General features: G+C 40.7%; 1 protein-coding gene across 4 annotated transcripts; it reads left to right on the top strand.

Moving 5' to 3' along the window:
* Nucleotides 1–2,013: 2,013 nt before the first annotated feature.
* On the top strand, nucleotides 2,014–3,622 carry LOC122034652. 4 transcript variants are annotated; one of them, XM_042593969.1, is made up of 2 exons: nucleotides 2,014–2,077; nucleotides 2,578–3,622. In XM_042593969.1, the coding sequence occupies exons 1-2, from the start codon at nucleotides 2,054–2,056 to the stop codon at nucleotides 3,406–3,408; spliced, it is 855 nt and encodes a 284-aa protein (XP_042449903.1). In that variant the 5' UTR covers nucleotides 2,014–2,053; the 3' UTR covers nucleotides 3,409–3,622. The 4 variants fall into 4 exon arrangements, with proteins under 4 accessions (XP_042449903.1, XP_042449904.1, XP_042449906.1 ...); XM_042593970.1 differs by having other exon boundaries at nucleotides 2,035–2,167; XM_042593972.1 differs by lacking the exon at nucleotides 2,014–2,077 and adding an exon at nucleotides 2,085–2,255.
* Nucleotides 3,623–12,228: the final 8,606 nt, after the last annotated feature.

Below are 12,228 nucleotides of genomic sequence, written 5' to 3' on the forward strand. Positions count from 1 at the left end.
AAGGCTGCGATGTACTAGCCATGATAAAAGGGAGAGAATAAGAAGAGTCGGGGGGAAGTGCAAAAAGAAAAGGAAGGCAGAAGCAAGAACAGGAGCCCACCGGAAAATCACAAAGGACAGAGCAGTAAGGGGTTATAGAAGAAGACGATGGACTCACCCGGAATAGGAATGACAGGGAGCAGAAGGATTTGCTGAAGAACACGAGGAGTTCGCCGGAGAACACGGGAGAAATCACTGAAGAGCACGAACGATGTCGCCGGAAACAAAGGCAAGAAAGAAAGAAGACGGCGGTGATAAGCTTATAAAAACCAAGGGACTTCGCTCAGCCGTTCGATCAACGACACAGACACCTAGAAGCAGATCCAGCCGTTTAAAATTCAAATAACCCCAAAGGTCGCATCCCAGCCTGTCGCCTCAAATGTGCGCCGGCAGGGAGGGACGCGTGGCGTACATCGATAGGGCAGTTGTCAGGATAATTAAAGAAGCATGTGGCACATTAATGCGCCAGAGTGATACGATTTCCGAGAGATTTCGCGGAGATTACCAAGGCAACGACTCCATAAGCCGATCAAACAAGTTATGCAGCTTAGACAGTCCTCCGTTCTTGCCGATCGGCTGGCCGAGAGCACCCCGTCGATAGGAAAATCAAGGCTAGATAACCGTGCGCTGGCCAAGAGGCATAGTCGACCCAGCAAAAGAGGTCTTTTCGCACCAGTTGGTCCAGTCAGTCGGACTTATAGCCTCCTTCGACTAGATTTAAAGGGGAGGCATGTGATCCGGCGATGACATAGGGGGGCCCACCGCTGAGGAGGTTCAACGATCGGATGGTCGTCAAAGCTAGGGGACGGTCAGCTAAGAGACGAGCCGAACGGCAGGCCCCAGGGGCCGAGCGGCAGACGGGGCTCATGATGGTAAGGCCGAGCCCACAACCTGACCAGGCTAAAGAGTTCAAAGAAGTTGGGCTGAATATAGGACGGGCCGAGAGAAAGAGGCCCAGCCGATCGAAATATATATATATATCCGTAGAATGCCAAAGAGTGGGTCGACCGGATAGATCAAAGGAAGTACCATCAGATTAGCAGCTGACATTTAAGAAGGGAAGAGAAATATGTCTTAACATCCTTTTGGGAGTCAATGTTGCCGGCTGACGGCGTGAATGGACAGGAAATCGTACGGAAGAAGATTGCGTCGCCTTGGCGTAAATGCGTCCGCCCCGTTAAGGTAAGATGTCAAGGATCCTTTCCCGATGTTAGCTATTGAGGAAAGCTTGGGAAGTCACGTCCGCCCGGGAAGTGTGCAGTCAACCCATCGAAGCTCTATATAAGAAGAGGAGTAGTCACCCGCGGAGGTACGCGCACATACGTCTTTGAGCACTACCATTCACTTCTTCATTTTCCTTCATCTTTCTTCCTGCCGTTGTGTGACTTGAGCGTCGGAGGGCCGTCGCCGGGAAGCCCTTCCCGGCTTGGCACTAACGACTTGTGATTGCAGGAGCAAGGCGTTTTCACCGCACGCGGAGGTCCACATCAGCGGTATTTCCCGGCAACCGTTCGCTCAACTTCGGGGCAGGATCAATTATCAAAAAATAAATAAAATTATCTTTTATAGATTTTTTACATTTGATTTTAATAAACGAGAATTAATTTTTTTAAAATAGTATTTGATAAAAAAAATACAGGGTAAAGGTAATTTCCCTATTTAGTATAACAATCAATTATCATTGAATCGGAAAACACATCTTCTTGTCCGTAAATTATAGTCCAGGAGATGATCCATTGATATAGACCTTTGATTTAGATAGACCCTATCTATTTAAAGATAAGTCTATTCAAATCAAGGGTACTCGTATAATGGATCATCCTTTGATCCGTAATTTATGGACCAGAGGATCTCTGTTGCATTGAATCGTGACTTAACTTGTACGTGGAAGTCTAATCCGTGACCGTGACCTCGTCACCACTACAAGTCTAGTAGTGGAGTAGCATGTGGGACAATAAAAAAATTGAACAACTCACGAAAGACAATGGTGGTGGACTTGGGGTCGTCGTAGTAGATGGATTCAATTCTAGCGGTCGAGGTATACCAACTCATCCATCGCAATGATCCATGAAAGAACCTAACAGAGTCTTCTCCGAGTCTTCCTCGCTTTCCCTCTTCTCCGGATTCGGTATCTCTTCCCCTTTTCGCTTCTAGGGTTCTTCAATAGCCATTACAACCTGTTATTTGCCAGTCTTGGTCTTTCGTGAGTTTCTTTCGTGAGTTTTTTCTTGTATTACGAGCATTGTTATTATAATTCGTGGCTTTTTTCTTGTTGGATCGTTTGTTTAGTGCCTTGTGTTCTATCCGTCGCTTCTCTGCTAGTGGATCTGTCGTTTGTTTACTGCCTTGTTCGAACACCTAGCTGAAAAAGGGTTCCAAAATAGCTTCTTTTTTTTTTTATTGTATTGGTCTTTGGATTTAGGAAACTTTGATTTTCTTAGATTTTTCTTCGAGTAATTTTCAGTAGAATTAGCAACGCCGTGAACCTTGATGCGATATTTGATAAGAACGATAAAGAGTTTCCTCAAATGGTGACAGGATTTCACTTCGGAGGTAGTTATGGATGGTAGATCTGGGGATTCGTCGAGTGAAGATCCTCAAAGTTCGTCGGGCGGTGGGAGATTTGAATGCAACATATGCTTTGATCCAGCGCAGGAGCCCGTAGTCACCCTCTGCGGACACCTTTTTTGCTGGCCCTGTCTCTACGAATGGCTCCATGACCATTCCTGCTCTTCTGAATGCCCTGTGTGCAAGGCCACCATCGATGAGGAGGAGATTGTCCCTCTCTATGGCGGTGGAAGTAACTCTGCAGAGCCGCAGCAGTCCAGGTCAAGTTCCGGAATAGACATTCCAGATCGACCACCTGGCCGGAGGACGACCACCGCGACACAAAACCGGCAACCTGGCCCAAACCCTATTCATCGTCACAACCTCAATCATAACCATCACCATCACCCAAGGTTCATAAACCCAAATCAGTGGGCTGGCATGGGGCTCACGAACCTTACACCTGCATATGCAGTGACAAATCAGTTGCCTCCTCCGCCTCCTCCTCCACATTATTTGGCTGGCGCAAGTGTTGGCAATTTCATGTTTCTAAATACAGCTGCCAATGATGTTACTGCTGTTTTGCACCGTGGGTATAACAATGTACTTCACAGCCTGCAACCGCAGGCTCAAGGGTTCCAACATGGTCAAGGGCTTCATGGCTGGCATCCCCAGGGGGTCCACCAGGGCCATGGCCATCATCATCATGGGATTGGTCATGTTCGACGTGCAAACCGTGGCCAATCTGAGATCTGGATAATACTTTTGATTGTGCTTGTTGCTCTGGTATTCTCTGATATAGTATCAAAAATGCCTCTGTAAATACTAGATTTTTTGCATATTTCCACATCATATTAGTGTGCTTAGGCACTAGATAATTGAAAGTTAAACTAAGATTTCGTTTGGCTCAATTGTTAATTGGTTACCTTTGCATTTTTCTTATCTCCATGCTCCCAATTTCCTGGGGGACTCACTTGAAGCAGCAACGATGTGTTCTAGATTTTTTCTATATTGCCCACATTGCTTAAGTGAGAAAGCTTGCTTTATTCACTAGATGGCTTACTGCTGCCTACTGTCTATTGCTATTTGATATGATAGTTGAACTAAGAAGCAAAGGACATCCTTGTGTATTGTACAGGAATGAAGATGCAAATCACTAGACTCGGTCAATTAATATGCATCTATATTTATAATTTTGCAATTATAAATGTGGTGGAATTATAATTTTGCAGTCCTTAATGTTCTCGTTGACTTAGGGGTGAGAGGAAAGGGCTAAATGTGGAAATTTCTTGTTTATACTTTCAGTATTGTTTATATAATATCCTGTAACACATTTTGCATTAGTTCTAAATGTGTTATATGCACTTTGATCTCTATATGAATGATGAGTCCGTGGTCTATATTGACATGATAATCCTCACTGTGTTTTATGAAGACAAATGATGTAATATGTGGGTGCCTATTCTCAAAGAGATTATCAGATAAAACAAATTCTATTAAGTTGTTGACTATGATTTTGGTGCTTATTCTCAACTAAGCATGTGATGGTAAATTGTTGAAATTATAATACGATGGTAATGCTTATTTCAAGCAAGTTATAAGGTTAGCTCATTCTCTAGAGCTATGCTTTGATAAGCTAAAGTGGATCTGAAATGTCTGTTACCTTATATTTTTCTTATGAGAATATCTGTACATTCAATGATTTGTGTGCTACCTTTTTCTTTTCATAATTGTATCAATTTCCTAGAGTAGTAATTATCATGCACATAGAATTGCTGAAACAAGTCAAAGTGGAGGGACTTAGATAGAATTGAGTTCACATAGAATTGCTTTCACAGATGTAAAACTCATGAACTCGGTGTGATTTCATAAGTGGACTCAGCTCCAATTTGGTTTTGAAATTAAGCAACGGCCTTCCACTGATTTAGGGAGTGTTTGGTAGAACTTTTACTAAACACTTCTTAGATTCTAGCTACATGGAAGCCACCTATGAGTGTTTGGGAATGTCAACTTCAATTTCTATAACTTTTACTCAAAAGCTAGAAATAAGAATTTGATGTTTTTTTTTTGTTTATGGTCTAAAATTAAAAGTTGATATTTATGCCCTTAATAATGAAGCTTCTTTTTGTTCTTGCTTCAACAATCATATTTTTTAAATAATATTTTATATTTTTATATAATTTGCATTTCTAGAATTTTTTTATACATATTTTTTTGTGTATTTATATAAATTTTGTCATTTTTTATAACATAAATAGGGTAAGGTCGCGTACAATGGATTCTTTCTCGGGATCCCGCATGGCGGGAGTTTCGTGCACCGGACTGTCTTTTTTATAAATGTTTGAAAAAATATATAAAATTTGATACAATATTCAAAATATAATAATAATTATATAAACACATGTTTATTTTTTGCAAACAATATTCATGTTTAAGGATATTATTGCTATGTAACTAAAAATTAAGTTTGGAAGTAATTATTCATCAAATACTCAAAGTTTACCTTGGATTAGCCTTTGGCTTTTATTTCCAAATATTCCATACTTTAACTTCTCACGAACTTTAAAATAATCTCTATAACAATCACTTTTAAATAAGCAAAAGCTCTCCCAAACACTCTCTTAATATTGGACATAGAGAAGGGGAAGATGAGGATGTTTATGACATGGAAGATGTGGAAGCTGATGCCAATTTACATGACATACTGAGATTTGTTGGTATTCATTGTTATTCAAAAACTTGTAGTCTTATTTAGCAATATTTTGGAACTTGATCTTTGGCAATGGCATGGTGGTTAAGCACTTATTGATAATACTTGAAACTTCAAATTTTCACTTATGTTGAAGTTTGTGCATTCTTCTGCTTCAAACATCAATACTTTCTAACTTTTATTTGAGTTTTTGCATTCTTCTGCTTATTGCTAATTCTTAAAGGTTGAACTTGTGTTACTGTTTGATTTTTTTAATAATACTTGAAGTTATGTTTAAGTTTTAGGTTGATTATGCGATTATGTTTTTCAGAAAGATACCAACTTGTATCATTATTATCACTATGCATAAGAGGAATATTTTAGATTTGAGTCTACTGGAGAAAATTTGAAAATCTAGCATGAGTCTTGCATAGGGACTATAGCTTTGAATGTTTCCTCTATGTCCATTGTCATGTCACATTTTCTAACTATCTAATTATGCTCTGCCATTTTCTAGGTTTTTGGATATGCATTAAATTTTTATCCAAGCAGAAATTTACTTAAAACCTTCTACATAAAAATTTCTATAAAGATATTTGATAGATGTCAGATTTGATTCTTTTTATCCTCAATCTAAAAGATCGAGATTTTAACTATGTATGGCATAGGGACAAGTTGACAGGGACGCTGGAGGCGAGCGAATTGCCTTTTGTCACATGAGATTTTAACTATGTAGAAATGTCATTCATTGTTAACAGTGGATGCTTGCTCTTATTAAATAATTCCTCGTGGTTCCTACCTCATGCGTTCATTCATTTCATTCACTTGATACGAGAAGGATCACTACCTCTTTGGCTCTTCCTACAGATGACTTCATGATACTTGATACTTTCATCTTGACTGACCAACAACATGTCTGGACTGGGACGACCTTATTTAGGAAGAAAAAGAATTACAAATATCTACATGTTCTAGAGTAATTTTCTTGAGACATACTAATTTTCTCAAATTTCAGTTGTGCAACTTTTATTAATCGACAATCTCAATTTCAGTTGGAATGGAGTCCATTTTGATGTTTGTTTTTGTATCTTTCCGCGCCTTCTAGCTGTCTGGACTGCATTGTGAAGATTTTACAAACATAAACAAATTGTTACTTAATTAGCCTTTTCATTGTGTTGTTTGTCTGGGCTTCTTTTTTCAGTCTTTAATCGAATCCCTTGTTTGCTAATTATTATTATTTTTTTGTTGAGCTACTTGTCATATCATTATCTCTGAGCTTTCTGCTATTCTTTGTCTGATTGTTATCATTGCATTGCTGCAGCTTTTTGAGTCATTAAATCAATGAAGTCCTTGGTATCATCTTCTTAAAATGACATTGTATATACAGGATTTCTCCTTATGCCGGCTGGCCATTTCACGTTAGTTATTCTAAGAATTTGATGACTATCCATGTTCTTTTAGAACACTAAACTGGAAGTAGACTGTTTTGTTTCATTGATTCGATAGATATAACTGTGATGGATCAACCCTTGGTTGCTAAGTTCCTCAGTGGGACTTAAGAGAGGTATTAGCAGCGGGGGCACTTAAGAGAGGCCTCATTTTGTGTTGAAATAATTGCTGATTCTGAATCTAAAATACATTCTCCAGATGGATTAAATAGAAGATACATCTAGGGATCTATTACACTAAGTATTCAAATGCCTCTCCTAATGGAGAAAGTATGTCAAACAATTATAGATCAGCAATCTTTAATTTTAACAATAGTTGACTGAGCCTAACACTGTCTGCAATAAATTCCTGTTCTAAGCATCTATTAGGAACCTGCAGATACAAGGAGTTGTTTTGTTATTGAAATTCACTTGGAATGCATAATCAATCTGTGAAGTTGACTGAGCCTAACACTGTCTGCAATAAATTCCTGTTCTAAGCATCTATTAGGAACCTGCAGATACAAGGAGTTGTTTTGTTATTGAAATTCACTTGGAATGCATAATCAATCTGTGAACCTTGTTGACATATTTATCTTCAGTATTTACTTGGAACTCAATTCATCTAGAGTTATCATTCTTAGAAAATTGCAATTCAGAAATAAGAAAACAATATCAAACTCCTGGTTCCTCTCTTTACTGGATCTTACCTCAGAAGTAGAACTATCAAACTCTGAACTATAATGTGATTCGCTGGCCATGAACGGTGGTCATCGCCGGACTGATAGCAGGCTTCTGAGATTATCTTAGAAACATTTGTCATGCCATTACTCCAAATGGTTTCCTTTGTTTCATTACTCTTAAAACCATTTAGTGTTCCGGTTCACAATCGTTTACTCTTCTTTAAAGCCTGATACTTTGGTTATGATTGACAATTCTCATTTTGCTTTTCTTTTTCTTAGTGCTTTTTTTTCCTGTGCAATTTATGACAAATCCTTTCAACATAGCTTCCAGCTAATGTACCCAGGAAACTTTAAATTCTTACAGCCGTTCAGAGAATCCTCTATTCTTCAGGAAATCCTCATGTACTTTCCTATTGAAATAGGGAAGGAAGTTTCACCGCATTATGTCAGTCCTTTTGCCCTCAATTATTTCTCCTGCGACAGGGATGAATGCGACATGTTCAGGAGGGCCTCTTGTTTGGTGGATGGTGACCACTGCCCCTCTCTTTCTTCCATCTCTGACAGCATGACCAAAGTGCGGAAAAGGAGGAAAAATCAAAATGCTCGGGTGCCCTTTCACACATTACATCAGTTTTTGTGGAATGAACTCACGCCCTAATAATAACTTCTAGCAATGATTCTACGAGAATGCAGTAATTTGTCAGCTTGAATAGCTGCTTTTTGCATTCGGTGGACAATGAGCATGTGCCTTCGATCCCCTCGGCAACAAAGAGGTATGAACACAAATATTAATAAATTAACAGCTGGCAATGCTTTGTGTTTTTTTCTTTTTTTTTATTCATTGGTACATGAAGACCACTTGCGGATATGGCAGGCTTGTCCTGATGCCTCGTTTGTCTTCCTTGCCTCAGTAGTTGCTGCATAGAAAGATCTCATCTTTCTTACCTCTGTTTTTGCATGTGGCAATCCATTGTTCAGAGTATTCATTGACAAATTAAACGTCGTTCTGTTGACAGAAAGATACTAGATAATTCTAGGAGTCCATGTTGGGCTTAGAATGTGGAAACTCATCTATCGCATATTATTTGGCATTTGTAAGTTGGTTGTTCCCTGTAACTTTGACTTTGTTTCGTTTATATAAAGTGAGACATGAAAACAGAACTGAAACTTCGAACAAATTTAGCTTACTTCAAATGGATACTCAGATTCTTTTAACGCAATTTATTTATTTATTTATTGTTTTTCTTTTAACTCAATTTACAAGCAATTTTATTTTGTGGTATACATATGAAAAATAGAGGGAATACGGGAACATTATTTTCTTTAATCAGATTACTCTGTTGTTCAATTGAAATTATCAGTAATTCCATTGTGGATTCTTATTATTTAATGCTATTTGAATTTAAACCAGATTACAAATCCGTTAATTGAATTCAATCGGTTGAAAAATGGATATTTGAAATAGCAGGTGTTCTGGTCTCAGATCGTAGCCTAATGAGTCAACAAAAAGATTCTACCTTGGTGAAGGTAACAGGGGACACGGTGGTGAGGAAAATCTATGAGATTCCTATAAATACTCACTGCGTCGACGTCGAGGATGTGCAAGAGGCTATGGAGGAGCAAAAAATTGAAATAGTTGGAAAGTTTAGATTGTTGTGTGCACATACTTGCACCCACAAGAGCGAATGACCTTTTATAGAGCTATAGTTATATCCTCATATTCTCCATGTGTTCCACGATAGTTGCTTATTCACGTCTTGCAGGGGATAACAGCTACATTATCCACATTCTTCGAGGGAACAACGACTACGTTGTCCATGTCTACTAGAGACGATAGCACAACCATCCACATACGATGTGAATCCTGCTTGGGGAGTCGAGAGACTAAGCCGAAGGGGAAATTTGGGGGGGGGGGGGGGGGGCGGGCGGGCTATAGGAGTCAAGCCCCTTAGCTGTTGGCATCGAGAGATTGGGCCAAGGGGGAAATCGGGGGCGAGTTGTAGGAGTCAGGTGAAATAAGCTGGTGGAGTTAGTGATCACTTTGACCTCTATCTTTGCCTGACTATTGGCCCCAATCTTTGATCGACCCGCGTCAAATGTGGGTTCCCGTATTCCCGCATCACAAGCCTCCCCTCTAATCTAATTGAAGGAGATTCGAGGTCGACTAACTGGACTATGCATTTTAGGTTAGACTTCTTACTCGGGAGTTTGTTTTGGGAATCAATGAGTCGAGTACCATTAATGCGGATGATACGCGTGATGGCGTATTCAAATAATGATTGGTGCATCTTGTCTTGCACTAAATGCTACTGAGTTGAAGGTCGCCATGTGTCAGAGTCATGCCAAGGTATTGAATGGAAATGACTATTGAGATTTCATGAATCCGAGCATCAGATCTAATGGCTCAGCATGATAGCCCGCTGTTTTCTCGATCTAGTGGTTGAAATTCCAAGCCTTGAGTATATTAGGGCTAACAAGGGGAAAGTGTGGTCACTTCATTTCGTCATCTTCTCTGAGTTCAAGCAATGATGATTTTCTACATCCCCACGAATGTCCTTGTTGTTGTAAGTTTTTTCACCTTTCCCATGCTCCAACTCCTGTTGTCTTTTTCGTCTCCATCGTCCTTAGGCTTCTAGCATATCCATGGCAACTGAAAGCATCTTTACTCTTTAGTACACCTCGATGACTTTGAATTTTAACAGAAGGGATTTGGACCAACTACGCTTGTAGTATGACATTCCTATTAATCACTAAATAATAATCCCAAATGCTTGCTCTTGACGACCTTCATCTTCCCCTGTCGATTTTGTCACCTTTTTTAAGGATCAATTATTAGGTACGCTCCATTTTTTCTATTCTGAGGTTTTTTTTATTGAGGTCTCCCAATACTTCCATATTCCTCTTCAACAATTGACACCTAACTCTTTCCGTCTCCTCTGTGGAGTCATCATCATTTTTTACTTGTACTGAATCCCACTCACGCCTCTAGTTTTCCATAACTTTTCCTATCTGAAGAAGATGGGCGCTGGGGTGTTCTACTTTACAGTGAGATCTTCCAGTAGCTTCTTAGATGAGATGTTGACTTCCCACAAAGAGTGGAAGTGTAAGTACCTCGTGATAATTTCAATTTGGTCAACCATGTTAAGTTAGGTCCTATCTGTGTTTGATGCCTTGTGTTTAAGTGTGCAGAAACTTAGGAACACAAGAAGTCGAGCAAAATATGCAGCAGACGAGAAGGATAATACGGAAAAGGAGTCGACTGGTTCGGTGCATCTGAGGGACGAGAAGCTGCGGAAAAGTATACCGATGGATGAGAAGGATGTGCACGACGTTCAAGAGATGAGAAGTTGGGGAGGAAGCCTTCTCGAGGAGAAGGTCAGAGTTGGGTTCGGATGAGCTGAACTCTGGTTAACCGGAGCATCACCCACACAAAGAAGATCAGCTAAGGAGCTAATCTGCCTTACGGAAAGCACCTTCTAAGCCATTGAAGGTGCCTTCCATGAAAGTGTCGATGACACCTTCTAGCTTATTGGAGGCACTTTCAAGAAAGATAAAGTTTTATCTTCAACGATAAAATTTATCTCGTTGAAGGCATCTTGGATCATCTTCGAGGCGCCTTCAAGGCAAGGATAGAATTTTCAAATCTCTAGCCAAACTAAAACCTGATAGATGTGTATATATGCTTGCGCCCCCTACTCCCTGTTGGTGCAACCTTAGGTCAAGGTTGACCTGATTCGAGTTGACCTGACTCGAGTTGTATTTTGATGTTTGACTTAGGAAGATTGTCGGTGCAACCTTAGGTCAAGGTTGACCTAGTTGAGTTGCATGTTGATGTTTGACACTCGTGGAAGAGTTGTATTCTTGATATGGGACAAGAATAGATGTTTGGGAGATTATTGGTGCAACCGTAGGTCAAGGTTGACCTGGTTGACCTGATTCGGGAAAAAGTCCAAGTATGGAGACTTGGCACTGGAAAAGTCCAAGCAGGGAGCTTGGCACGCGAAAAGTCCAAGTATGGAGACTTGGCACGGGAAAAGTCCAAGTATGGAGACTTGGCACTGGAAAAGTCCAAGTATGGAGACTTGGCACGGAAAAGCCCTAACTGGGATGTTAGACGGTGTGGAAAGTCCCGTGAGTGAAGCCAGGCAATGGGAAATCACGGTGAGTGAATCCGGTGAAAATCCTAGTGAGTGAAGCTAGGTGAAGGTGAAAGTCTGGTGAGTGAAGCCAGATTGGGACCTGGTGAGTGAAGCGCGGTGAAAATCCTAGTGAGTGAAGCTAGGTGAATGGGAAAGTCCTAAGCTGGGATGTTAGGCGGTTGGAAAGTCCGGTGAGTGAAGCCAGCGATTGGAAATCTGGTGAGTGAAGCCGGTGAAAACCCTAGTGAGTGAAGCTAGGTGAAAGTCACAGTAAGTGAAGCCGAGGGAAAATCCGGATGGATCAAGGGTGATCGGACATCCGGTGATGGGAAGTCCAAGTAGGTCATAGGAGTGACCGGATACTTGTACGGAGAGAAAAGTCTAAGTGGGTCTAAGGGATTGACCGGACACTTAGCGGGAGTCTTAGCAGGTCAAGGAGTGACCGGATGCTAGGCGCAATGTACCAACAGTCAAGATTGACCGGATGTTGGTTTGGACTTGGTTTGGGCAAAACCAAGCTCGGATCGATCGATGGATCGATCCGGTGTGTATCTGATCGGTCCGGTGACCGATCGGATAACGATCGATGGCGATCTTTCTGATCGGTCCCGAGACCGATCAGATGAGCTCTTCCCAAGAGTTTCGAGAGCTTGATCGGTCCGGGACCGATCAGCTAGAGCCCGGTCCGCAGACCGATCGGAGCA

This window comes from Zingiber officinale, chromosome 11B, assembly GCF_018446385.1.
Source record: "Zingiber officinale cultivar Zhangliang chromosome 11B, Zo_v1.1, whole genome shotgun sequence".
In the NCBI taxonomy this organism is placed as follows: Eukaryota; Viridiplantae; Streptophyta; class Magnoliopsida; order Zingiberales; family Zingiberaceae; genus Zingiber; species Zingiber officinale.

What these genes read in the sequence shown, in the direction of transcription:
- LOC122034652 (XM_042593969.1), top strand. Translation starts at nt 2,054, where the DNA reads ATGGATTCAATTCTAGCGGTCGAG. An exon ending in ATTCAATTCTAGCGGTCGAG is followed by an intron (nt 2,078 to 2,577) that starts GTATACCAACTC and finishes AAATGGTGACAG; the next exon opens with GATTTCACTTCGGAGGTAGT.